This window comes from Odocoileus virginianus, unplaced genomic scaffold (genome assembly GCF_023699985.2).
Source record: "Odocoileus virginianus isolate 20LAN1187 ecotype Illinois unplaced genomic scaffold, Ovbor_1.2 Unplaced_Contig_20, whole genome shotgun sequence".
NCBI lineage: Eukaryota > Metazoa > Chordata > Mammalia > Artiodactyla > Cervidae > Odocoileus > Odocoileus virginianus.
In genome coordinates, this window is record NW_027224337.1 from 195,834 (window position 1) to 220,989 (window position 25,156).

The 25,156-nt window shown below is 41.2% G+C and overlaps 1 protein-coding gene and 1 pseudogene across 16 annotated transcripts; one reads left to right on the forward strand and one right to left on the reverse strand.

Annotated features, from left to right (window-relative positions):
* Nucleotides 1–642: 642 nt before the first annotated feature.
* Nucleotides 643–15,065, forward strand: LOC110138040 (E3 ubiquitin-protein ligase TRIM34). Of its 16 annotated transcripts, XM_070464198.1 has the most exons (10): nt 681–815; nt 3,426–3,527; nt 7,802–7,873; nt 8,244–8,723; nt 9,344–9,439; nt 10,305–10,535; nt 11,629–11,651; nt 13,110–13,210; nt 13,497–13,523; nt 13,788–15,065. In XM_070464198.1, the coding sequence occupies exons 4-10, from the start codon at nt 8,304–8,306 to the stop codon at nt 14,357–14,359; spliced, it is 1,470 nt and encodes a 489-aa protein (XP_070320299.1). In that variant the 5' UTR covers nt 681–815; nt 3,426–3,527; nt 7,802–7,873; nt 8,244–8,303; the 3' UTR covers nt 14,360–15,065. The 16 variants fall into 16 exon arrangements, with proteins under 16 accessions (XP_070320305.1, XP_070320301.1, XP_070320307.1 ...); XM_070464204.1 differs by lacking the exon at nt 3,426–3,527 and having other exon boundaries at nt 643–740; XM_070464194.1 differs by having other exon boundaries at nt 7,802–8,723.
* Nucleotides 15,066–17,188: 2,123 nt separating this feature from the next.
* LOC139034034 (small ubiquitin-related modifier 2-like) lies at nt 17,189–18,295 on the reverse strand (annotated as a pseudogene).
* Nucleotides 18,296–25,156: the final 6,861 nt, after the last annotated feature.

Here is a 25,156-nt window from a genome sequence, read left to right on the forward strand (position 1 = left end):
AATAAAACTTTTCATGGAGACATAATGTGCTAGGATTATCCTGTGCCCAAGATGGTGGGAGACTTTTGATAGGGGCTTCTCTGCTCAAGGTTATTCCCATCAGGTGTGGTTTCAACTCCCATCTCCTAGGAGATGGTGTTGGACGGGAAGGGTTGATTCAAATTGGTTGACTGGGGGACTTTCCTGGTAGTCCAGTGGTTAAGACTCTGCACTCCCAGAGCAGGTGGCCCAGGTTCGATCCCTGGTCAGGGGACTAGATCCTACATACTGCAATGAAGATTGAAGATCCCACATGCCACAACTAAGATATATCACAGCCAAATAAATATTTTTTTTAAATGGTAGACTGACTGAGGGCCTGTGCACAATTATGAAAGTGGCGGAGACCCTCCACTTCTAGCCGGTCTAGGAAACAGAGCTTCTCCACCTCAGCATTTTGGACAGGACACTGTTGTGGGGGCCGTCATGTTCATTATAGAATGGTTGGTTGCATCCCTGGTCTCTTTCCACTAGACGGCAGTAACATCCCCCACAACCACATTTGTCACAGAGGCCAAAGGCCCCGCCCCTCTGGAGAACCCCTGGCTTAAAGCATTGCTCTTACCAGTGGCCCTAAGGGACCGCTGCCAGCTGGCCCAGAGTTCCTTCCGTCTTCCTCTTCCTGCCAGGCCAAGATTTCACTTTCGTTTCCCTGCCAGCTCCTCATAAGAAACTGCTTCATGCAGACTGAGCCTTGTTTGGTGAGTGAATTCTGATCATGATGGCCCCTGCTTTTCTTCACCGCTGAAACCAAGAGTCTTCTCTGGAAGCTGAAGGTGTGTGGGGAGGTTTGTGGAGGCACAGAGGGCAGGAGACTCTGGAAGGAAAGTACGAGGCTTAATTGGATGAGTTTAGATTGTGGCCCAGGCTTGCTCCGAAGGTCAAAAAAGCCAACTTGCAGGCTTCCTGCTGAGTGCAGACAGATGGCAGCTCTGAGTCTAGAGAAAGAACAGCCTGGAAAGAAGTGAGTGTGGAAGAGGCAGAGGGCCTTGCTTGCTTCCGCAGCACTTATTTCTCCAGGCTGAGTCCATCCGCGTCTCTTTCCTATACCATAGCTTTGATTGTCTACCTTCCTGAGAGGAAATAGAATCCTCTCTCTCTGTCTCTGTGTGTGTTTATCTTTCTGTCTGTGTGTGTGTATGTGTCTCATAAAGAGATGAACAGAAAATCTGCTCACCTCCACCTCCTCAGAGGAAAACCTGGTGAAGGAGGTCCCTGTTTTCCACCTGTGTGAAGCCCCAGCTTCTTGTATGGAGCATCAGACAGAATGGAGCCTTGGGAGCATGGCCAGGGGCAGTGTTGAAGTTGATCCTTTCACCCTCCTCCTGGCACCACCGAGGGGCTGTCTGTGGCCTTCCTGACATCCCCTCAGCTTCTGTCCTGCCTGGGGATGGCAGGTTGGATGTTATGACAGCTGCCCACCTCTGTGGCTTCCGCTTATCGTGTGTCCCGCTGAGGTCCAGTCTCAGGAATCTGCTTGCCCTTCCCTGAAGAGACCTGCCACTCTCTCTTCAGTAGTCTGTCCTGCCTTGGAGCTTTTCTTCCTTCTTCTTCCACTTAGACACACCTTGGCAGTAATTGCTCCCTCAATTACTTACTATTTACAATAGACCACTAATTAATAAGGAGTTGATTATTGCTCAGAAGGAGCCCAAAGACTCAGTGGTCTTACTAGGAAGTTTGCTCTTATTGATTGACACTAAGGATGTCCCATCTTAAGCTCGCATTTCACAGTGATTGATATCTTCTTTTATTGCTATTATCCTATTTTTTTATTTTAAAATTTATTTTATTGAAGTGTAGTTGATTTACAATGTTGTGTTAATTTCTGCTAGGCAGAAAAGTGATCCAGTTATACATATATATATTACTTTTTTATATGCCTTTCCATTAGGTTTATCATAGAATATTGAGTATAGTTCCCTCTGCCATAGAGTGGGACCTTAATGTCCATTGATAGAAGAATGGATAAAGAAGCTGTGCTACATACACACAAGGACTGATGTCTTACATACATTCTGATACATGGCCACTCTGTTCTATATGCCCACTTTTTAGAAGTCTTTGTTACTGCCTTTCTGTGAGTTTATGCCTTACTCTTGAATAGGATCCACTTCTGCCCAGATAACAATTGTCTTCTCAGGGTCAAAAATAAGATGCCATAAATAGGAGAAAAATGGATTTATTCATTTGTTTTAAGATGTAATTCATGGAACTAAAGCAGGCTGCTGGCTTTTAAAAATACAATGAATATCCATTCAACATACAATAAATGTTAAATACATATAGTAGCTTACATTATAGCTGGGAAGAGATAAACAAACAAAACTAATGTAGTATATAAGAAGATGATTAATATTATGGAGGAACATTTTTTAAATGTTGACTCAGGCTGAGGGATCTGCAAAGACCCAGTAAAGGTCTTTGCAATTTTAAGTAGTGATCTTGAAGCCTCATTGATTTATTTTTTACAAATTTTGGTCACACCCTGTGGCATGTAGGACCTAGGTTCCCCAACCAGGGATCGAACTTGCATTCCTTGCATTGGAAGGTGGAGTCAACCACTGGACCAATAGGGAAGTCCCAAAGGCCTCATTGTGAAAAGATAATTGAGCACAATCTTACGAATGTGAGAGACTTAAAGGCCTGCTTTTCTCATTGGTAGTTCCTGACTCAGGAAACCCAGAGAAGTGTCTGGGATGTTGTCTAGAAGCTCTTAGGGCCATCCTTCCCTGCACTCCACTTTCTAGAGAAGTTTAATTTTACTGTCTAATCTGCAGAGAAGCATAGAGTTTACAATATCACAAATCCAGGTATTATGAGAAGACTCAAGTGTAGGATGCATTCGTTTGACACCATGGCAACTATCTGACCTGGGAGTTCTATCAGGTAGATACTTCTTGTATTCCCTTCTCCCTGTCCCTGAAAGATGGCTGCTGGGCTCTTGGGTCATTCTGGAGTCTTGGTTGGGTCACTGCCCATGCTTGGGGGCTCTGGCTCCTCTGCACCTTTCTGCTTTTGCAGCCATTATGGTGGCATCCGCTTTGACATCAGTTCCTTGCAGCCAAACTCTAAATAGGAGGTCCAAAGCCCCACAGTAGAATGCATGTTCTACTCTTCCCTCCTCTGTAGACTCTTTGTGTTTCTCAGTATTGAGTGGGTTCTGAATAGAATGAAAGCATATCTTGCCAATGTTGGCTCATAGCTTCAGTTGTAAGCTAGGATGGACAATGTCATATTAGGTAAACCCCTGGCCTTGCCAGTTATCAGAGCCTGATCTGACACATAGTCAGTGCAGCCAGGAATTAACAACATATGGCCTTTAGACAATTTTCAGTATCTCTTCCATTGGCTAGATTATACCCACCAGCTTTCCTTCTCACCAGGTTCACTTCATGGATGATTGGTGAAGTGGACAGATTTCTAGACCTAAACTTATCTCCATGCAGCTTTCATCATGCTCCTCTCCCTGACTCTTTAGAGCAAGTGTAAGTTTATAGTTTATGAATCCCTCAGATCTTTGTTTCAATATCAAACCTTTGCAACTGTGTTGGTTTCCTAGGACTGTCACAAAGAAAAATGTATCACAAATTGGGTTGTTCAAGGAACTGAAATTTATTTTCTCACAGTTCAGGAGGCTAGAAGTCCAAAATCAAAGTGGTGGTAGAGTTGTTTCTTTTCTGTAGGCTCCAAGGGGGACTCTATTCCGTGTTCATCTCCTAGTTTCTGGTGGTTTTCAGCAATCCTAGGCGTTTCTTGCCTTGTGGCTGCACTATTCCAATCTCTGCCACCATTGTCACGTGGCCTTCTTTCCAGTCTGTCTGTGTGCCCTCTTGTCTTCTTAAAGCATATTGGTCATTGTGTTTAAAGCCCACTTTGTATCATTATAATCTCATCTCCACTTGATTACATCTGCAAAGACCTTATTTTCAAATAAGCTCACATTCAAGCAAGTGAATGTGTTTGCATAGGGGACAAAGAATCCATCATAGCAAGTTCCAAGATATTAATAGCTACTGAGATATTCCTTTATTTTTACTTTTATAATTTTTTGCTTCACAGTTCCTTGTACATAGTCCAGGTTCTGAGAGTCGGCATCACCATGATACCACTCTGTGATGGGACCTCTAACTGACCACTAGCGCTAGTTTCAGGTCTGGTTTGCCATTCCCACTCATGTATCTTAGCAGGGCAGAAACCAACAAGTTCACTTAGCCTAGCAGGGGCATAGAGGAGAGGAGACCCAGAAGTCAGTATGGCTGCCTCTGGCGGGCTCTCAGTGAGGGGCCATATTGTGGTACGTCATCTCTCTCTTCAGGTCATTTGCAAGAGAACAAGATCAGGTCTGTATGTATGAAACTAATGTAGTTTAAGTAAGTTTTGTGCCAACTGACTGATTACTTTGTAAGAACCAGAAGCATAGCTTCTAGGACCCTACAGGTGACCCTATAAGAGTCACAACTTCTTTGAGGAAGCTGAGGTCTCTCTTTACCAAAAATAACAAAAGTACAGAACTAGGAGAAGGTAATGCCAATGTCTTCCTTTTTACAGGAAGAAAAGACTTAAGCCTGATGATAATCCTTCATCCCCATATACACAGTCTCTAATTCTCAAGCCTGTCATTTTGTCTCGTCTCTCACTCTCTTCTGCTTCTCTCCATTGTTTCCATCAACTTGTCCCACGAACTTCCATCACTGAAGCTCTGCTCTTTGGAAGGAGACCTCACATCATGTGTGTGTGTGTGTGCATGTGTGTGTGTGTGTTAGTCGCTCAGTCGTATCTAACTCTTTGTGACCCCATGGACTGTAGCCCACCAGGTTCCTTTGTCCATAGGATTCTCCAGGCAAGAATACTGTAGGAGGTATAAAATTTCTGGTCCCTTCTGGGCTCTTGCAATGCTGAAAGCCTAGCAGCTCTCTGCATACCAGTCAGGCTGACATTTTAAAGCAGGTCGAAGATGCCGTGCCTTTCACTAAAAGGACATTGACATATGTGACTCCCTCTCTCTAAAATATTTTTTTCCTCTCATTTCATATTCCCTTCTCATCATTCAGCTTTTCATTCAGATCTTATTCAGTGGCAATATCTTTGATATTTTCCTATTTGGAAAATTATTTGATATCTCAGAAATATGTACCTCTAGGTGATAGTGTTTATCACACCCACCAGGCCTCTGAAAGAGGACCCTGAAGACACTATGAGTGAAGTGAGTAAAGTCACTCAGTCATGTCCGACTCTCTGCGACCCCATGGACTGTAGCCTACCAGGCTTCTCCGTCCATGGGATTTTCCAGGCAAGAGTACTGGAGTGGGTTGCCATTTCCTTCTCCAGGAGATCTTCCCGACCCAGGGATTGAACCTGGGTCTCCCGCATTGTAGGCAGATGCTTTACCATCTAAGCTACCAGGGAAGTCACCCCAATTCAACTTACTGATTTGAATGATCTTTGTAAGTCACTTGATTCTATTTATGCATCTGAATAAAGTGAGTACTCATTTCACAAGGATTTTTGTATGCAGAATAAATAGGTTAGAGTGACTTATACATTCTAACTGGCTAGACAATTGTTACAAACAGCTATGAAAAGAAGAGAAGCAAAAGGCAAAGGAGAAAAGGAAAGATATACCCATTTGAATGCAGAGTTCCAAAGAATAGCAAGGAGAGATAAGAAAGCCTTCCTCAGTGATCAATGCAAAGAAATAGAGGAAAACAATAGAATGGAAAGACTAGAAATCTCTTCAAGAAAATTAGAGATACCAAGGGAACAACACTTCATGCAAAGATGGGCTCAATAAAGGACAGAAATGGTATGGATCTAACAGAAGCAGAAAATATTAAGACGAGGTGGCAAGAATACCTGGAAGAACTATACAAAAAAGATCTTCATGACCCAGATAATCACAATTGTATGATCACTCACCTAGAGCCTGACATCTGGTATGTGAAGTCAAATGGGCCTAGGAAACATCACTACGAACAAAGGTAGTGGAGGTGATGGAATTCCAACTGAGCTATTTCAAATCCTAAAAGATGATGCTGTGAAAGTGCTGCACTCAATATGTCAGCAAATTTGGAAAACTCAGCAATGGCCACAGGACTGGAAAAGGTCAATTTTCATTCCAATCCCAAAGAAAGGCAATGCCAAAGAATGCTCAAACTACCGCACAATTGCACTCATCTCACATACTAGTAAAGTAATGCTCAAATTCTCCAAGCTAGGCTTCAACAGTATGTAAACCATGAATTTCTAGATGTTCAAGCTGGATTTAGAAAAGTCAGAGGAACCAGAGATCAAATTGCCAACATCCATTGGATCATCAAAAAAGCAAGAGAGTTCCAGAAAAAACATCTACCTCTGCTTTATTGATGATGCCAAAGCCTTTGACTGTGTGGATCACAACAAACTGTGGAAAATTCTTAAAGATATGGGCATACAAGACCACCCTGACCTGCCTCTTAAGAAATCTGTATTCAGGTCAGGAAGCAACAGTTAGAACTGGATCTGGAACAGACTGGCTGCAAATAGGGAAAGGAGTACATCAAGGCTGTATATTGTCACCCTGCTTATTTAACTTATATGCAAGTACATCATGAGAAATGCTGGGTTGGATGAAGCACAAGCTGGAATCAAGATTGCTGGGAGAAATATCAATAACCTCAGATATGCAGATGACACAACCCTTATGGCAGAAAGTGAAGAAGAACTAAAGAGCCTCTTGATGAAAGTGAAAGAGGAGAGTGAAAAAGTTGGCTTAAAGCTCAACATTCAGAAAAAATTAAGATCATGGCATCCGGTCCCATCACTTCATGGCAAATAGATGGCAAAACAGTGGAAACGGTGAGAGGCTTCATTTTCTTGGGCTCCAAAATCACTGCAGATGGTGACTGCAGCCATGAAATTAAAAGACACTTGCTCCTTGGAATAAAAGTTATGACCAACCTAGATAGCATATTTAAAAAGCAGAGACATTACCAACAAAGGTCCATATAGTCAAAGCTATGGTTTTTCCAATAGTCATGTATGGATGTGAGAGTTGGACTACAAAGAAAGCTGAGTGCCAAAGAATTGATGCTTTTGAACTGTGGTATTAGAGAAGACTCTTGAGAGTCCCTTGGACTGCAAGGAGATCCAACCAGTCCATCCTAAAGGAAATCAGTCCTGAATATTCATTGGAAGGACTGATGCTGAAGCTGAAACTCCAATACTTTGGCCACCTGATGCAAAGAACTGACTCCTTGGAAAAGACCCTGATGCTGGGAAAGATTGAAGGTGGAAGGAGAAGGGGACGACAGAGGATTAGATGGTTGGATGGCATCATCGACTCAATGGACATGAGTTTGAGTAGACTTCGGGAGTTGGTAATGGACAGGGAGGCCTGGTGTGCTGCAGTCCCTGGGGTTACAGACAGTCAGATCCAACTGAGCGACTGAACTGAACTGAGGCAATTGTTAGTCATAAAATTACTTTCCTCTTATAATGTTTACTCTGTCTGTTGGTGTCTCTGGGGAGTGAGTATAAGTATGTGGAAGGACTCCTTATGGAAAGGTATATTGGGAGAGACAGATGGAAAAATCAATTGATTGATCCATAGATAAATCTTCACTGGAAACCTATCTGTGGTCCTAAAGCTCACCTGTAGGAGAACAGCTAATTAATGGAAAGAAAAGAGGAAATGCTGATTTTTTTTTTAAAGGTCTAATTTCCTCTGGAGAAGTGAGAAGATCCTTTATGTATTCATCAAATGTTATGTTCCCTGGTCTAGGCATTAGGGATGCAGCAGTGAATAACAACAAGTGCCTAATCTACAATTTCGGAGGAGGATACTTCAAGAAAGGTATCGTATATTATGCAGTGATAATAAGAAAAAGATGGTAAGTGCACAAAAAGTGATGTATTGATGCTTGTGCTGTAGATGAGTTAATCACAGAAGGCTCTTCAAAGGAGAGGCCATGTAAGGAGGGAGTCAGATGAAGCATAACAGGAAGTCATGCAAATATCAAGGGAAAGATCATTGTAGGGTAAAAGAAAAGCAAACTGCAAAAGCCCTGAGGCCTTAGTGGCTTTCCCAGGCCATTAAATTCCATTTGTTCTTTCTTGTTCTTCAGTATTTCAGTCTTAATCAGTCTTTAATGTCTGCCTGATTGAAATCTTTTTTATCTATGCCAGTCTTACATATCTCTCTTTAATCTGCCTAACCATCCCAGAATCCTTAAGCAAGAAGAGCTCCAGAAGTTTGGACAGGAGGAAGCCAGGGAGCAGCTGCTATGGCTTTAAATACTGTGGTGAACCTACAGGAAGACTTATCCTGTCCCATCTGCCGGGAGCTTTTAACAGAACCCCTAAGTCTAGGCTGTGGTCACAGCTTCTGCCAGACTTGCATCGCTGACAACAAGGAGATAGATACCAGCCTAGGAGGGGACAGCAGCTGTCCTGTGTGTGGTACCCAGTACTCGCTTGGAAACCTATGGCCTAATCAGCATCTGGCCAACATAGTGAAGAGACTCAGAACGGTCAAGTTGAGCCCAGAGGAGGGGCAGAAGATAGGTCTCTGTGTGCACCATAAAGAGAAACTCCTACTCTTCTGTAAGGAAGATAGAAAAGTCATTTGTCGACTTTGTGTACGATCTCAGGAGCACCACGGTCACCACACATTCCTCATGGAAGAGGCAGTCAAGGAAAGTCAGGTAGGGCCCAGGATGGAAATGAGTACTTGGTGGAAAACCTCACCTTTTCATTTACTCTGTTTGGCACCATAGTAGTGAGCTCTGTAATCTCCAATGTATGTCTCTTACTGTATGTTCAACTTCCAATGTCTCAAGGACATTTCTGTGTTTTTCTTTGATTACATAAAGGAGGAGCCAAAAGTATAGACTCTTGGCTGAAAATGAGAGGATTTCTTCTTTTGTCTCTTTTGTTTTATTGATTTGCAATTCTTTCACCAGATTAGCTCTAGTTGCTGAGATTAGCTCTCAGCAGAATGGGTGCTGTTGAAGATTGTGGATTGGACATAGAAACAGTGTCAATGAGAAAAAAGGACATTCCTTGCCAGAGCAGAATCAATAATTATGCTAAAAAAAAGAGAGAGAATTGGCAAGGATAGTGACTTTCACCACTTAGGAATAAGCAATGCATTTACCTTCTCAGATATTCTTCCATCCCATGCCATCAATTTTAATGATCAGATTCAAACTGGTTTCCATAAACTGGTCTCTTCTGAGATCAGCATGATTTCTTCCCTGTTTATTCTCTGTCCAGGTGCTGAAAAAGCCCAAAGTTTGATGCTGATGTGGTTCCTCCCTTATAGGAGATGCTCCAGGCAGCTCTGATGAGGCTGCGGAAGGAGCAGCAGAAGGCTGAGAAGTTGGAAGCTGACATCAGAGAAGAGAGAACTTCCTGGAAGGTGGGAGGAGACTCTTCCTAATGGATTTCTGAGTTAGGAGTTGGCACAACCATCTGTGCTCCTGTCCTAATCATGAGGAAGCCCCTTCCTCTTGTTGCCTGGCATTGAATGAGTCCAGGTGCCATTTTATTTGTTCTCTCCTTTGTCCTTTCCCTGTGGAAGTAGGGGCTAGAGAGTGGATATGTTTCAAACATACACAGAGCTTTCGAATTCAGTGTGAAGACTGACTTATGGTGAGTCTGTGCTGTTGTGCTCAGTTGCTTCAGTCATGTCCAACTCTTTGCAGCCCTATGGACTGTAGCCTGCCAGGTTCCTCTTTCCATGAGATTCTCCAGACAAGAATACTAGAATGGATTGCCATTCCCTTCACAGGGGATTTTCCTGTCCCAGGGACTGAAGCCAAGTCTCCTGAGTCTCCTGCATTGCACACATGTTCTTTGTCACTGAGCCACCAGGGAAGCCCTCTATGGTGAAGAAGTCTGGAGACTTCTGTCCTTCATTCCTCCTGCAAGACACCCTCAATGGAAGACAATGGCAAAAGACTGAGCTTTTTCTCAAGATTCAAACTTAGGGACTGCAGTAATGAAGGGAGGCATGAGTGTCTAGGACAGCTATCCACAACTCAAACCTCACTCGGGTTTTACATTTTGGCCCAGAGTTGGCAGATAAGATTGTCTGAGACCTTTTTGATTTGTACTGAAGGGAAGATAATAGGCAAAAATTTTAAAAGCTGAGCTTTCCCCAAAATTGCTTGCCTACTTTAACTCCCCTCCTGGTAAGAAGCCCCTGAAAAATAGTTTTCTGGCTCTTAATCCCTTATCCAGCTGACAGATTCATTCCCTCTTCCCCTTGTCCAACCTTACAGTATCAGATTCAGACTGAGAGACAAAGGATACAAACAGAGTTTAATCAGCTTAGAAGCATCCTGGACAGTGAGGAGCAAAGAGAACTGCAGAAATTGGAGGAAGAGGAGAAGAAGACCCTGGATAGCTTGGCTATGGCTGAGGCTGAGCTGGTTCAGCAGGGCCAGGTGCTGAAGGAGCTCATCTCAGATCTGGAGCGCCGCAGTGAATGGTCAACTGTGGAGCTGCTGCAGGTGAGGAGGGCCATCCAACCTGTGGTTCTGAACCCATGTCAGTTACCTTCTCATCTGTGTCCTTGGGTTCTAATCCTGTTGCTGTCGCTAAGAGGCTCCTTTGAAATATTTATCAAGCTTATTTTCACTCATATTGATGGCTTTTCTAATGTTGAAGCAACCTGGCATTTCTGGGATAAATTCAAGTTGACTATGATGTATAATGGGGCTTCCCAGGTGGCACTAGTGGTAAAGAACCTGCCTGCCAATGCAGGAGACATAAGAGATGTGGGTTTGATCTTGGGAATGGCAACCTACTCCACTTTTCTTTTCTGGAGAATCCCATGGACAGAGGAGCCTGGGAGGCTACAGTCCGTAGAGTCGCAAAGAGTCAGACATGACTGAATTGACTTAGCATGCATGGATGCATGATGTATAATCTTTTATATTTTGCTGGCTTAAATTTTCTAGTGTTTCATTGAAAAAGTTTCATGTCTATATTCATAAGGGATATTAGCCTGTAGTTTACTTTTCTTGTAATATCTTTGTCTCATTTTGGTATTAGACTCATGGCCTCATGGAATGAGTTGGGAAGTATTTCCTCCTCTTCTGTTTTTTGGAAGAATTTGTGAAGTATTTGTATTATTTTGTCTTTAAAACTATCAGAATTCACCTGTGAAGCCATCTAGAACTGGACTTTCCTTTGGAGGAAGTTTTTGATTTTCAGTCCAATCTCTTCATGTTTTAGGTCTATTCAGTTTTTTTATTTCTCTCTGAATCAGTGTGGATAGTTTCTGTGTTTGAAGGAATTTGTCCATTTAATTTACATTATCTAATTTGTTGTTATACAATTTTTCATAGCCTTTATAATCTTTTAATTTCTGTTAATTCAGTAGTACTGTCTCTTCTTTAGTTCTTGTTTTAGTAATTTGCCTCCTATGTATTTTTTTCTTGAGATATCTAGTTAAAGGCTTATCTATTTTATTGATTTTTTCAAATAATTTTAAATAATTTTGACCGCTCTGTTTTTCTCTATAGTTTTCCTATTCTTTGTTTCCTTAATCCTACTGTTTTATTTATTCTCCTTGACTTGTGTTTTCTCTCTTCCTCCTAGGACATGAGTGGAGTCATGAAATGGTGCGTATGGGTGATCAGGAGTCATGCTTATGTGGTATAAAGAAAGATTTGTAGTCATGAGAGTTATCTGGTCAATCAGAATGAAAAACCTCCCCAACCAATGAAATTTTGATGTAGTATTATTTTAAATTGTGGTCATAGATGAGGATTTTAGTGTTCTATGTCTTTTGAGAATGAGCTGGATTCTATGTTAATGAATTTGGTAGTTGGAATTCACAGAGTTAGGGCCTGTAAGGGTAAAGAGGATAAAGGATTTTACTATTATATTCTTGTGACTTCACTCATTTAATTCACCCTCTGTCCTTCTTTGGTTTCTTTATTTCACTGGTGCTTGTGTTAGCACATGGGCCTTGTCAAGCCCTAAAATAGTTATGCAGGTCAGCTTTAAAGAGGAAAAAAAAAAAAAAAAGTTTTGTTTTAAATTTTGCCTACATAGAAGTAGAGTGGGACTACGTCATTCCACAAGGTTCTCTTTAGATTTCTAAAAGCAGACCTGAGCCTTGAGGTTATTGGTTTTGACCCTGGTGGCAATAATTAATCTTTTCCTGGTCACATATTTTAGAAACTTACATAGGAAAGTGTAGTCTTTGTGTCTAAAGTTTGCTGATCCATCTAGTAGCACCAAATTTTTACAAACACATGAAGTTCTAACCACTTTCAGTTCAGTAGTAGTAACTTCTCCTTTGCCAGAAGCTTTTAACTTTTTCCCAGAACTCCTAAAAATCTCCAATGTTGTTTGTGGACCACACCCCTGGAAGTAAAGCTTTGAACCAGGGCACAGGCTTATAGGCTCTCCAAAAATAGACCCATAAAAACACAGGATCTGTAGCCTCCCTACTGATCTGCCTGGGAACGTCCATCTGGGAGACCCATTGTGTATGATGACTTTCCCATATTAGTACCATTTTAGAGGTAGCAAAGGGTTTCCCTGGTGATTCAGACAGTAGAAGAATCCACCTGCAATGCAGGAGACCTGGGTTGGGAAGAGTCTGGAGGAAAGCATGGAGGAATACTCACTCCAGTATTCTTGCTTGGAGAATCCCCATGGACAGAAGAGCCTGATGGGCTACAGTCCATGGGGTCGCAAAGATTTGGACATGACTGAGCAACTAAGCAGAACACAGCACAACACAGAGGTAGCAAAAGCCTTTCCTATACAGTATTTCACCTAGTTTCATATTCATTCCATGAAGTATCAAAAGAAGGGTTAATATATTCCATTTCTAGAAGGAGACAGGTTTTTATTTTGTTTTTTTAAGTGAAGGTCTTCTTCCTAAATGGGCAGGTAGACATGAGCACATTTCTTTTGTCTGCAGTGTCAGAGCCCTCACGTCTCCCCTCCTCGGGTTTCTCAGGGAGGAAGGTTTAAGTGCATCAGTGCATGGAAGGAGAGGAAGGCAGTGGTATTAAAAGGATGGAATGTAAGAGATGTAGGGTCAACATTTTTCTCATCTCTAGGAGTAAGATCTGGACACTGAAGAAGCCAAAAATGGTTTCCAAGAAACTGAAGAATGTATTCCGGGTTCCAGATCTGCATGGAATGCTGCACATGTTTAAAGGTGTGGAAGCCAGGGCAGGAGTGTGGATATGGGATTCTTGTGGTGCCAGGGACTAAATTTGGGCACAAGTCGGGGTAGAAAGAAGGAAGGTGTTCAGAGAAGGGATATTGCTGAAGAGGACGTGGTCATATAAAGGAGAGAATGGCTAGGTTTCTGGTTCATCCTCTCATTCACCACTTTATAATTTCACAGTGGTCCTACCCCCTGCCCTCACCCTAGAAAAGAACTGGTGTCAGTGCTTAGCCACTTGCATCAATCAACATCATTAAATCTTTTGTCATTTCAGAGCTAACACGCGTCCAGTGCCACTGGGGTAAGAAGATTTATTGGGTCTTCAAATTACTGTGTTCTGACCCCATTTCAGAAGTTTGCAGTTTCGATTAGATTTGGTCATAGCCCCACGTGTTCACTTCCTGATACGTACATATAATATGTCACTCTAATGTTTGAACCGCTTTCCCCAGTCCATTAACACAAGTTCTTCATAGTCAATTCCCAAGTTCCCTCTTCACAATGTCACTGGATAAGCTTACCCTATATTTATTGCATGTTTTGATTTTTTTTTTTTCCTCTGCAGAAGACATCACATTGAATCCCCTCAACCTAAATTTGAATCTTGTCCTTTCAGAAGATCAGAGACAAGTACTATCTGTGCCAATATGGCCTTTTAAGAATTATAATTATGGTGTCTTGGGCTCCCAATATTTCTCATCAGGGAAACACTACTGGGAAATAGATGTATCCAAGAAGACTGCCTGGATCCTAGGGGTATACTGTAGAATACATTCCTGTAATATAAAGTTTGCTGTTCAGGGAAGCACGAATTGTGAAAATGCTTACTCCATATACAGACCTCAACGTGGCTACTGGGTTATAGGGTTAAAGGACAAATTTAGGTATGAAGCCTTTGAGGACTCTTCCACTGCTCATCCTGACTCAAGAGTCTTGACTCTTTCCATGACTGTTCCTCCCTGTCATGTTGGTGTTTTTCTAGACTATGAAGCAGGCACTGTCTCATTTTTCAATGTCACAAACCATGGGTCACTCATCTATAAGTTCTCTAAATGCAACTTTTCTCGGAATGCCTATCCATATTTCAATCCTTGGGACTGTCCGGCTCCCATGACACTGTGCCCTCCAAGTTCCTGAAACTTCTGTTCCCTTTCCCACTTCTGATAGTGACCCTTGCCTTGGATTTCATCTTCTATACCTGAGCCCATCTGCGCCACTCACACCATCTCTTCCTTCCAGTCTCCCATCTCTACTTTAGAACTTGTGCTCATCTTTGGGATGCAGAATGAATCTGCTTTGAGTTAGCAGACATGCTTATTTACCCATCGACTCTCTTTTGTATTCTCAAAGAGAGACCTCTAATCCCGTCTAAAGACAAAACAGTAATGGTATAACATCTTTGCCCTCATAATCCTCCATATATTTCTTTTTTGATCACCAACATAAAGAAACATGGCAAAGCCTGTCTGCCACCATCTATGATATCCAGGACAATCTACAATCACTCCCCACCCACTACCATCAACTATTTGAGTGAATGTCTGTTGCCCAGGACACACTCAGTTTATCAAAGGGTCATGGAAAGGAAAACACAGCAATATCTGTATACAGAATAACAATTTTATGTTCAGAGTGTTGGAGTTCTAATCCTGTCTTGACTTTTACAAGGTGTGTAATGATGAAAAAATTCCAAGCTTCTTTTTCCTTAAATACAAACTAGGGTTTAAAACTGTGTCTTAACTTTTAAGATCATTGTGTAAAACTAAATGTCAGTGTAAAACAACTATTTAAGTGTCCTGCATAATTTAATAAAGATTTGCTGTATGATTACTGAAAAGTATAAGCTGTGTCAATGTCCTGTGTACATATTTGTGACCTTCAGATGAACAATAATGGACCTATCCAGTCTCACTTTTCAAGTTCCTAGACTTGGCTGGCAAGACCACTCCAGTTCCCATCTTGTTTTGCAGAACATTTTTATACTCAGGCTGTGCTATATGGGACCATTTTTAAGACCCTTTACTGGAAATGGGTCAGAAAAGTAAAAAAGTATGAGTTTCTGAATGAAACCTGTCTAGCAGAGGAAGCCATGTCTAGGGACAGCTGTTCTTATTAAGGATAGCCTTTCTATTTTCAGGTCTTTCTCTTAAGGTAAAACACAGTATAGGGCTTCCCAGTTGGCACAGTGGTAAAGAATCCACCCTTTTGATCGACCTAAAGACGGAATGCTGGTTCGATTCCTGGGTTAAAAAGATCCCCTGGAGGAGGAAATGGCAACTCAATCCAGTATTCTTGCTTAAAAATTTACATGGACAGAGGAGCCTGGTGGGCTACAGTCCATGGGGTCAAAAAGAGTCAGACATGACTGAGGACACACACACACACACACACACACACACACACACGGGTCAAAAAGAGCCAGACAGGACTGAAGACACACACACACACACACACACACACACACACTCTCTCTCTACAGTATGTGCCATACCATGTACTTTTCTTTTCTGTTCTTTTTCTTTGTAACTAGTTTCAAATTCATGATGAGAAATTGACCTAGGATAGCGAAGGAACAATCTTTTCTTGGAGAAGTATATGTTATAAATTAGAGCAGACTACTATACAGAGTATACATCAAATTATAGAAGGGTAGTAGCTTGTCCCAGTGAAATGACAAAGCATATAATCTGGGAATGGTATATATATACATACTCATATGCACATGCATGCATGTACACATACATAGAATTATGTATATAAATATACATATGTACATAAAGTATCTTTATCCCAGTAAATCTTCAAAAATATCATATAAAGAACAAATTCCTAACAGGTCATTAAAGGAATACATAAACTTATGAGGTACATCCAACATTTCTTGTCTAAGTGCAAAAGACAGGATGATTAGGCCTAGGACAATGTTTCTCTAGCACAGGTGCTCTTTCAGTAGAATACTCTCCAAGAAAAGGTAGAAGCCAGCTTCCTTAAGATGTGGGGTAGGAGGGAGAGACATTAATGAAGCAAGGGCCAGTCATGGTAATGGCTAAAACAACAGCTAGGCTGCTCTTATAGGTCACAGGCTTTAGTGGGGGACCACTGTAGACAATTAAGAGCTTGGGCTTTGAAATAACATAAAATTTTATTATCATACTTACTAGCCCTTATTAAAATTAAACTGATTCAGTTTTTCTTAAGAAATAAAAGTACTAAGACTTAGCTTATAGGCCTATTGTAGTAATTAAATAATAGAATATTTGTAATAACTTAATCTCCCAGCATATAAGCACTGATCCAAATTGTTATCAATTAATTTTCTTTGTGACTAGAAATGCATGTTAAGAATGAATAGGAATCTACTTTTATTTTTTTTTCCATTTTAAACAAGTATATTTAAACAACAAGATGCTTGACTCATAGGGAAAATTATTCAGGATTCATTTCTTTTAGAGTAATTTATCCCTACTTAAAGACAGATTGCCCTACATGTAACAGTTATGTACAAAAAGTTATAAAATTGTTTTTGGTTTTACAGTGATAAACAAAAAACATTAAAATTCTCCAATCGAACAAGGTATGCAAGAATTTTTATGTTGTTCTTTTTTTTGTTAAACAGTGAGAGCAAAATAACTTACTGGAATATAAAGATAAGAGCTGATGAGCATGCCACTAATGGAGAAAAGGGGGTATTTTCACAGAATCAGTGTTTTTCCCTATCCCATCTCCATTTGATGTTGATCAAAACATACCATTGGCCATTTAGTTAAAAAAAAAAATGCAATATGCTTGTGCACATACACCAGTTACTTCAAGTACAATAAAGGAATGGGTACGAGGGAAACAAAAGAATACAGAAACTATACTGCAGTGGTCAGGATGTTATGGAACAAAACTGTGGTTTTTTAACTGACAATGTCTTTTGGTCTGTAGGAACAGAATTCTGTAGTAAAGTAGCAGGTCCCCTTTTTAGTAGACACTTCCTTCTTGCTGGTGGAATATGTCAATTATATCTTCATCTTCCATCTCCGACTGTGCAGGTGTGTCTGTTTCATTGATTAGCTACCCATCAAATTGGAATCTGATTTGCCCCATTGATAAATCTTGTCATTCACAATAGGCTTTTATTAGTTTACTACGTGGTGTAGGTAGGGTAAAGGAGTTAGAGAAGGATAAGTGAGCTGAGCGCCAAAAAATTGATGCTTTTGAACTGTGGTATTGGAGAAGACTGTTGAGAGTCCCTTGGACTGCAAGGAGATCCAACCAGTTCATCCTAAAGGAGATCAGTCCTGAGTGTTCATTGGAAGGACTGATGCTGAAGCTGAAACTCCAATACTTTGGCCACCTCATGGGAAGAGTTGACTCACTGGAAAAGACCCTGATGCTGGGAGGGATTGGGGGCAGGAGGAGAAGGGGATGACAGAGGATGAGATGGCTGGATGGCATCACTGACTTGATGGGCATGAGTTTGAGTAAACTCCAGGAGTTGGTGATGGACAGGGAGGCCTGGCATGCTGCGATTCATGGGGTCGCAAAGAGTCGGACACAACTGAGCGACTGAACTGAACTGAACTAACTGAAGTTCAGAAAAAGAATGAGACCGGCACTTTACAGGAACAGATCACCTTTAATGAGGGAGAAGGGGCAGCAGTCAGATTAGTGAGCTGCTGCACTAACCCAAGAAAAGAGTAAGTATATATAGGCATATATGTGGAAATCTACTGTCTTAAGGGGGCCTGTTCTTCTCCAAGGTTGTTCGGATTAGTTATCTCTTAAACGGCTGGGGCAAGGAATTCTGGAGATCGGCCAGAGGCTGGGACTGGCTGGGAGCTGGGCGTAATCAACCTTAATGTCCATTTTTTCTTCGGGTGAGAGAGTTCTTTGTTTTGCATAGCATGGTGGGGAGGACCTGGAGGGGAGTTTTAACTCCAGGCTGTTTTGAGCCCTGTAACTCTCCTTCAGTGTATGCCTCTGAATCTTAAACCGCACCACAGGACCATCCTGCTCCACCACCTTCAAATTAATATGATTGAGGTTCTCAGTCTTGACATCTTCCTCGGGCCTTTTGTCTACCATGTTGAGGACTGGAGTCTCCTCAGCTTCCTCTTCACAAAAGAGGTACGGGGTCCAAACCCAATGAGCACACAGCATCACCAGAAGTGAAAGGAGAAACGGTAATCTGCTTTAAACATTAGTAACTTTGCTTTGCTTTGATAAGGAATAACTTGACTAGGGATTTTCCTGGTAGTCCAGTGGTTAAGAATCCACCTTCCAATGCAGAGTATAAGGGTTCTATGCCTGGCCAGGGAACTAAGATTCCACATGCCATGGGGCAACTAAGCCCCGCATGGCCACTACTGAGCGTGTATGCTCTGGACCATGCACCACACTAGAGAGAAGCCATGCGCACAATGAAGAACCCTCATGCCGCGGAGAGGATCCCGCATGCCATAACTAAGACCTGATGCAGTCAGGTAAATAAATTCATATGGAAAAGAATAACTCGATTAAGGAATCACAAATAATTTTGTATAATATTTATTTTTTCTTAAATCTTTAAATACTTTAATGTTACAGATAGTGTTCTCAATTTACAATTCTAGATTGTTATTTATTTTCTCTAAACATTCTATTTGATTCTACTATTTAATCCTCTGCTATCAACCACATGGGCTCTTTTATGGTGGTAAGAATATTTAACACGAGATCTAAGCTCTTAGAAAATTGTTAAGGAGTTGCTGTTCAATGACTGTAAAGTGTCAGTCACACAAGATGGATAAGTTCTAGGATCTACTGTACAACATTCTGCCTGTAGGTAACAATACTGTATTGTTCATATAATAAAAATATCTTCATTGTTAAAAAAGAAAAACAACTTTATCTCTTCATAACTAGCCAAGCTTTTAATTATGGGAACTGCTTCTTTAATATAAGAATATATTAGCTAAAAGTTGGTTCAACATTTTTTTTTTCTATTTTTGCAGTAATTCTCTTTCATTGGAAAACCATTTCTCTGTTTGCCCAGATACATCTCCATTTTTCAGGGTCCTGGTTCACACTATGATCTACCACCAAATAAGAAGGGTCAGGAGTTCTGTCCTGGACTTCCTCAGCCAAGGGATAGGTCAGTGTTTCCTGTTCTTGGCCAGCCTCACTCTTTCTAGTGAGGTGAAAAGCTGCTGTCATCCTCAGAATGAAGTCAAGGGTCTCGTCCTCCAGTGAAACAGAAGAGCAAATGTTGCTACAGTGAGCGCATACACAGCACATGGTGGCAGCCATGCGTCTTTTGGCTTTTCCATTTCCAGTTCTTGCCCAACCTACTTGAGAGCTGAGAGGAAAAAAAAAAAGATTACTTGTCCAAACAGTATCTGTTCTGATCCCTATTTTCAGGGATAAAAAGAAGTGCTTCAATGGGAAAATAGGGGAAAGTGAGAGCTTAATAATTTAACACCTGTTAGTGTAATAATGTAGCGTTAAGTTGGCCAGAAAGTTCATTTGGATCTGTCTGTACTATCTTATGGAAACACCCCAATGAACTTTTTGGCCAACTTCATATTTCTGCATGACTCTCCACATAAATTTCCAGTGCCCAGTTGCTTCTTGGTTTGCAAGCCCTAAAGGTATGACAGGTGCCCTGCTCTGCAGTTTCTTCTGTGTTCACAAGTCCTGCAAGATGTCCAAGTTTAAAATCAGGGATCTACTGCAGTTCCCCCCAAGTCACTAGCCCTGCTCATCCTTCTTGAGCCCCATCTGCAACCCAGATAAAGAGCTCAGCTGAGAGATCAAAAGCAAGAAGAACATGTGAGAAGAATTTCTATCAGGGACATCTTTACACTTTTAATAAAACAAAGAGATGCTTGATTGGCTTTAATCATGTGAAAAAATATCAAGTAAGCAGCATGATAACAAGATCTTGAGACCTAGAGAAAACAAGATTAAAATAGAAGTGACTATCTTAACACCTATCTTCTTGGGAGAGGCTTTGATGCAGCCCAGACTGACTCCCTCAGTGGTAAATCCAGTCGAAGCTCTTTTCCTTCGTTTCATTTTCTTAGTTTACTCTGACTTCCTCATATATAAACAGATCTTACTAGATTAAGATTGATGCATTGGACATTATTGTCCCTGAAACATTTTCCTTGTACCCTTAACTGTACCAATTGACTGTTTAGCACACATCTTTGAACAATTCAATCATGTCATTATCCTTAACAGAATTCCTGTGCCACCTAACGCAGAATTGGAGAATTGTTTCATGGGCTTCCCTTTGTGGCTCAGCTGGTAGAGAATCTGCCTGCAATGTGGGAGACCTGGGTCCAATCCCTGGGTTGGGAAGAGCCCCTGGAGAAGGGAAAGGCTGCCCACTCCAGTATTCTGGCCTGAAGAATTTCATGGACTAAGTCCACAGGGTTGTAAAGAATCGGATACAACTGAGCAACTTTCACTTTCACTTTTCATTACTGTATTAGTCAGTGTTCTCCAAAGAACAGAGTAGTAGAATTAATATGCTATATATATTAGTTAATGTGCATGCATGCATTCTACATTGCTTCAGTTGTATCTGATTTTGCAACGCTATGGACTGTCACCAATCTCTGTCTATGGGATTCTTCATAAATATGTATATATAAATGTATGTATATATATGTATAATATTTATCAGGATGAATTAGCTCACTTAATCAAGGAGGCTTAGATGTTCCATTATCTGCCAAAGGCAAACTGGAGACACAGAAAAGTTGGTGGCTGGTGCAACTTAGTTCAAGTCTAAAGGCTTGAGTCCAGGGTAGCCACGGTGTAAATCCTTGTCCAGGGAGAGAAGAAAATCTATCTCCTCGTTCAAAGTAGACAGGAAGGCACAAAAATAGCGAGCTCTTCCTTCTTCCATATTTTTTTTTCTTTATAGGCCCTCAACAAATTGTTTGATGTCTACTCACTTCAAGGAAAGTTAACTTCTGAATCCATTCATCAAATTCTAATCTTATCTAGAAACAACAGCCACACAGACATACCCAGAAAGAATATCTAGTCTGGGCAACCAGTGACCAGTCAGTTTGACACACAAAATTCACCATCAACTAATATTCCTGCTTCATTTTGATTATGCTAAGGTCATAGGGATTATATTTTAAATAGTATTAAATAACATTGTCCAACAAATGATACTTTCTATAATCTTTTTGAGGCTATTTAGAAAAAATGTCATTTTGGCCATATAGCATCCAGCTTCTGAATGTCAGCATCATTGAACTACCACTCTGTGATTACCCCTCTGACTGACCACCTCGTGACTTCAGATTTGTTGAACCATTTCCTCTAACGTGACCTAATAGGACAGACTGGCCAGATTCACTTACTTCAGCTGGTGGACACAGGCCAGGGGAGAGCATGCCAGTGTTCTGCCTCAGGGAAGCCTTCAGTGTGGGTCTTCACTGGGGTAAAGGGGGTACTTTTCTCCTTCCTCCTGACAGCTCATTAGTAAGGAAACAAGACAAGGTGGGTGTGTGAAATTGCATTGCTCAGGAAGTCTGGTTTTCCAAAAGATTGATTACTTTGAAGAGACTTGAGAACAGCTTCTAAGAGAAGAGCTGAGATAGGAATAAAATGCACTTACTGACCCAGGAGGCTAAGGCCTTGTCTTTTCCCAGGGGCCCTATGTGGTCTATAGTTCCTCTCCTCCTTTCCTGACCAAACTCCACCTCCTAGAATTTTACTTTCATTTCCCCTCATCTTCTACTTCAGATCATCATAGTGGAGGTCAGGCCCCTGGTATGGTGAGTGAATCCTGAACATATCTGCCCAGGGCCTGTCTTCACCCTTCTCCAAGGAATCACAACTTATCCAATCTTATCTGATGATAGCTCAGTGGTTTGTGGAGGGCAGAGTTTGAGACAGACCAAAAAATTAAAAAAATTAAAAAATTGAATCTGCTTGGGTGAGTTAAATTTGATGTATAGAAGCTGTTCTAAAGGGGAAATGGCCCAGCCTTCAGGCTTCCTGCTGAGAGTGCTGACTGAAGATCAGTCTGGGGAAGGGGAAGTCTTAGGAGAAGGGGGTTTGGAAGAAGAGAAAGGCTTGGTTTGTTTCTTGGAGAGACTGTTTATTTCTCAAGGCTGAATCTACCCACAATGCCTTCCCATTCTGTAAGTTATAATTGCACTTTGCTGAGGACAGTCAGGATCCCTGATTTTTCAAGAGGTAGAAAATTCCTTCTAACAGCAATAGGAACAAAGGCCAAGGGGTCTTTGAGTCCTGCTACTTTAATTTTTATCAGTGTATCACTTAGTAGTATTTCTGCATGACTGTATCAATAAATTCTTACAGCCTCTGGCTGTCTGTGATCAGAGGTCTGATGATGTGACAGCTGGCAGACCCTCCTCTGTGATAGTCAATGGTCCAGACACGGGGAACTGCTGTAATTCCTTACATCCCTAACCTGCTTATGCTTCTCTTTGAGCCAGATCTGCCACCCAGAACCAGCTCAGCTAAGAGATCAGGGCAAGAGGATCACCTGGGAAGAATTTCTAGAAGTGACATGTGGAAGCATCTAACATTAACAACAGTGACATCTAAATTTAACTTTTAAAATTTTCTTACTTGATTGGTGTTCATGATATTAAAAGATGTCAGAGAAGCATGATTTTTTTTGGAGGCTAATTACTTTACAATATTGTTGTGGTTTGAGAAGCATGATTATAACCACACCATGAGACCCAAAATGGAAGTAAGTTAGAGGAGCCTCTGTGTTTATTCCCCTTCTTCCTTATAGAAAGTCCAGCTATACCCACTATACTCAGGGACAGAGACACAAGTCAAATCTCTTTCCTCACCAGGACTTCCCCTTTTCTGATCAAATCTTACTTCATCAAGGTTGACTTTAGAGATTATCATCTCTGCTACATATTTCCTATTCCCTCTCAGCCTTGGTCAGTGTTAGACCCTTGTTTTCTAAGCTCATACATATCACCCCTGTCAGACCAGTTACTACAAGGTGTCAGAACTGATTTGTTAATTTACTGTTTCAGGTTTTATTTTACTAGTATTGCAAGGAGTTTATATTAAATAATAGTAGATGAATGCCTGGGAAATAAAACAAAGCACAATTTTACTTTCCAATTCTATTTAGGAAAAATTACTCTTTCCATGCAATATCCATAATTTGTGGTTTTATTGTACTTAGAGAAACAGTTTCACTGCAATCACAAAAGAAGGAAGTTCTGTCTATAAATTTCCTGTTTGAACTTTTACATGATTATTGTCAGAGTTAACAAATATAGATTGTAACCCCTAAGATATTGTGACTTTGTATTCTTATGAGCTCAGATGTCAAATGACTAACTTGTAAGGTGCAAATATCTGAAATATTATCTGAAATAGGCAGAGGCCACTCATGTTCCCACATCTGTCTCTCTGATTGCTGGTGTGTCCTTGCTCACCACTTAGTGAGTGGTGGGTTCATTCTTCACGTGTAAAGACTAGTTCCTTCCATGTCTGTTGTGTGCTTCAGCAGCTTTGACATTAGGGTCTTAGAGTGCTGCAGGTAAAATAAATTCTGTGACTATGTGGAAGAGTGCATGCTCTGATCTACCCTTCTGTATCAGTTCTTGGTACATTCATCTCAAAATTGGCTGGATCTTGAACGGGATGAGAACTAATTGGAGGTCCCACAGCCATGTTTGGATCACAGCTTCAGTAATAAAGTGATATAATGATTACCTCTGATTTTGTCATTCATCCGAGCCCCATCTGGGCCATAGAATTTTCAGCCAGAGGTAAGCTGTTCATGACTTCTAGGCTGTTTTTTGTATCTCTACCTTCGTTGTTGTTGTTTAGTCACTAAGTTGTGTCTGACTCTTCGTGACCTAATGGACTGCAGCACTCCAAGTTCACCTGTTCTTTACTAACTTCCAGAGTTTGCTCAAATTCATGTCCATTGAGTCAGTGATGCTATCTAACCATCTCATCCTCTGCTGCCCTCTTCTCCTTTTGTCTTCAATCTTTCCCAGCATCAGGGTCTTTTCCAATGAGTTGGCTCTTCCTATCAGATGGCCAAAGTATTGGAGATTCAGCTTCAGCTTCAGCATCAGCCCTTCCAATGAATATTCAGGGTTGATTTCCTTTAGGATTGACTGGTTTGATTTCCTTGCAGTCCAAGGACAGTCCAAGGGACTTGCAGCCCAAGGGACTGTCAAGAGTCTTCTCCAGCCCCACAGTTCAAAAGCATCAATTCTTTGGTGCTCAGCCTTCTTTATGATCCAACTCTCACCATCCATACATGACTACTGGAAAAACCATAGCTTTGACTATATAGACCTTTGTTGGCAAAGTGATGTCTCTGCTTTTTAATACACTGTCTAGGTTTGCCATAGTTATTCTTCCAAGGAAAAAGCGTCTTTTAATTTCGTGGCTGCAGTCACCATCTGCAGTGATTTTGGAGCCCGAGTAAATGAAATCTGTCACTGTTTCCATTTTTCCCCCATCTATCTGCCATGAAGTGATTGGACAAGATGCCATGATCTTACTTTTTTCAATGGTGGATTTTAAGCCACTTTTTCCACTCTCCTTTTTAACCCTCATCAAAAGGCTCTTTAGTTCCTCTTCATTTTCTGCCACTAGAGTGGTATCATCTGCACATCTGAGGTTATTGATATTTCTCCCAGAAATCTTGATTCCAGTTTGTGATTCATCCAGCCTGGCATCTCACATGATGTACTCTGCATGTAAGTTAAATAAGCAGGGTGACAATATACAGCCTTGACATACTCCTTTCCCAATTTTGAACCAGTCCATTTTTCCATGTAAGGTTCTAACTGTTGCTTCTTGACCCACATACAGGTTTCTCAGGAGGCAGGTAAGGTGGTCTGGTATTCCCATCTCTTTAAGAATTTTTCACAGTTTGTTGTGATCCACACAGTCAATGGCTTTAGTGTAGTCAGT

Bases quoted from the DNA above. Each gene is read 5' to 3' on its own strand.
- LOC110138040 (XM_070464200.1), top strand. From the start codon at position 8,304: ATGGCTTTAAATACTGTGGTGAACCTACAGGAAGACTTATCCTGTCCC. The intron at 9,440-10,304 runs GTGGGAGGAGAC...CCAACCTTACAG, and splicing joins AAGAGAGAACTTCCTGGAAG to TATCAGATTCAGACTGAGAG. The intron at 13,524-13,787 runs GTAAGAAGATTT...TTTCCTCTGCAG, and splicing joins ACGCGTCCAGTGCCACTGGG to AAGACATCACATTGAATCCC.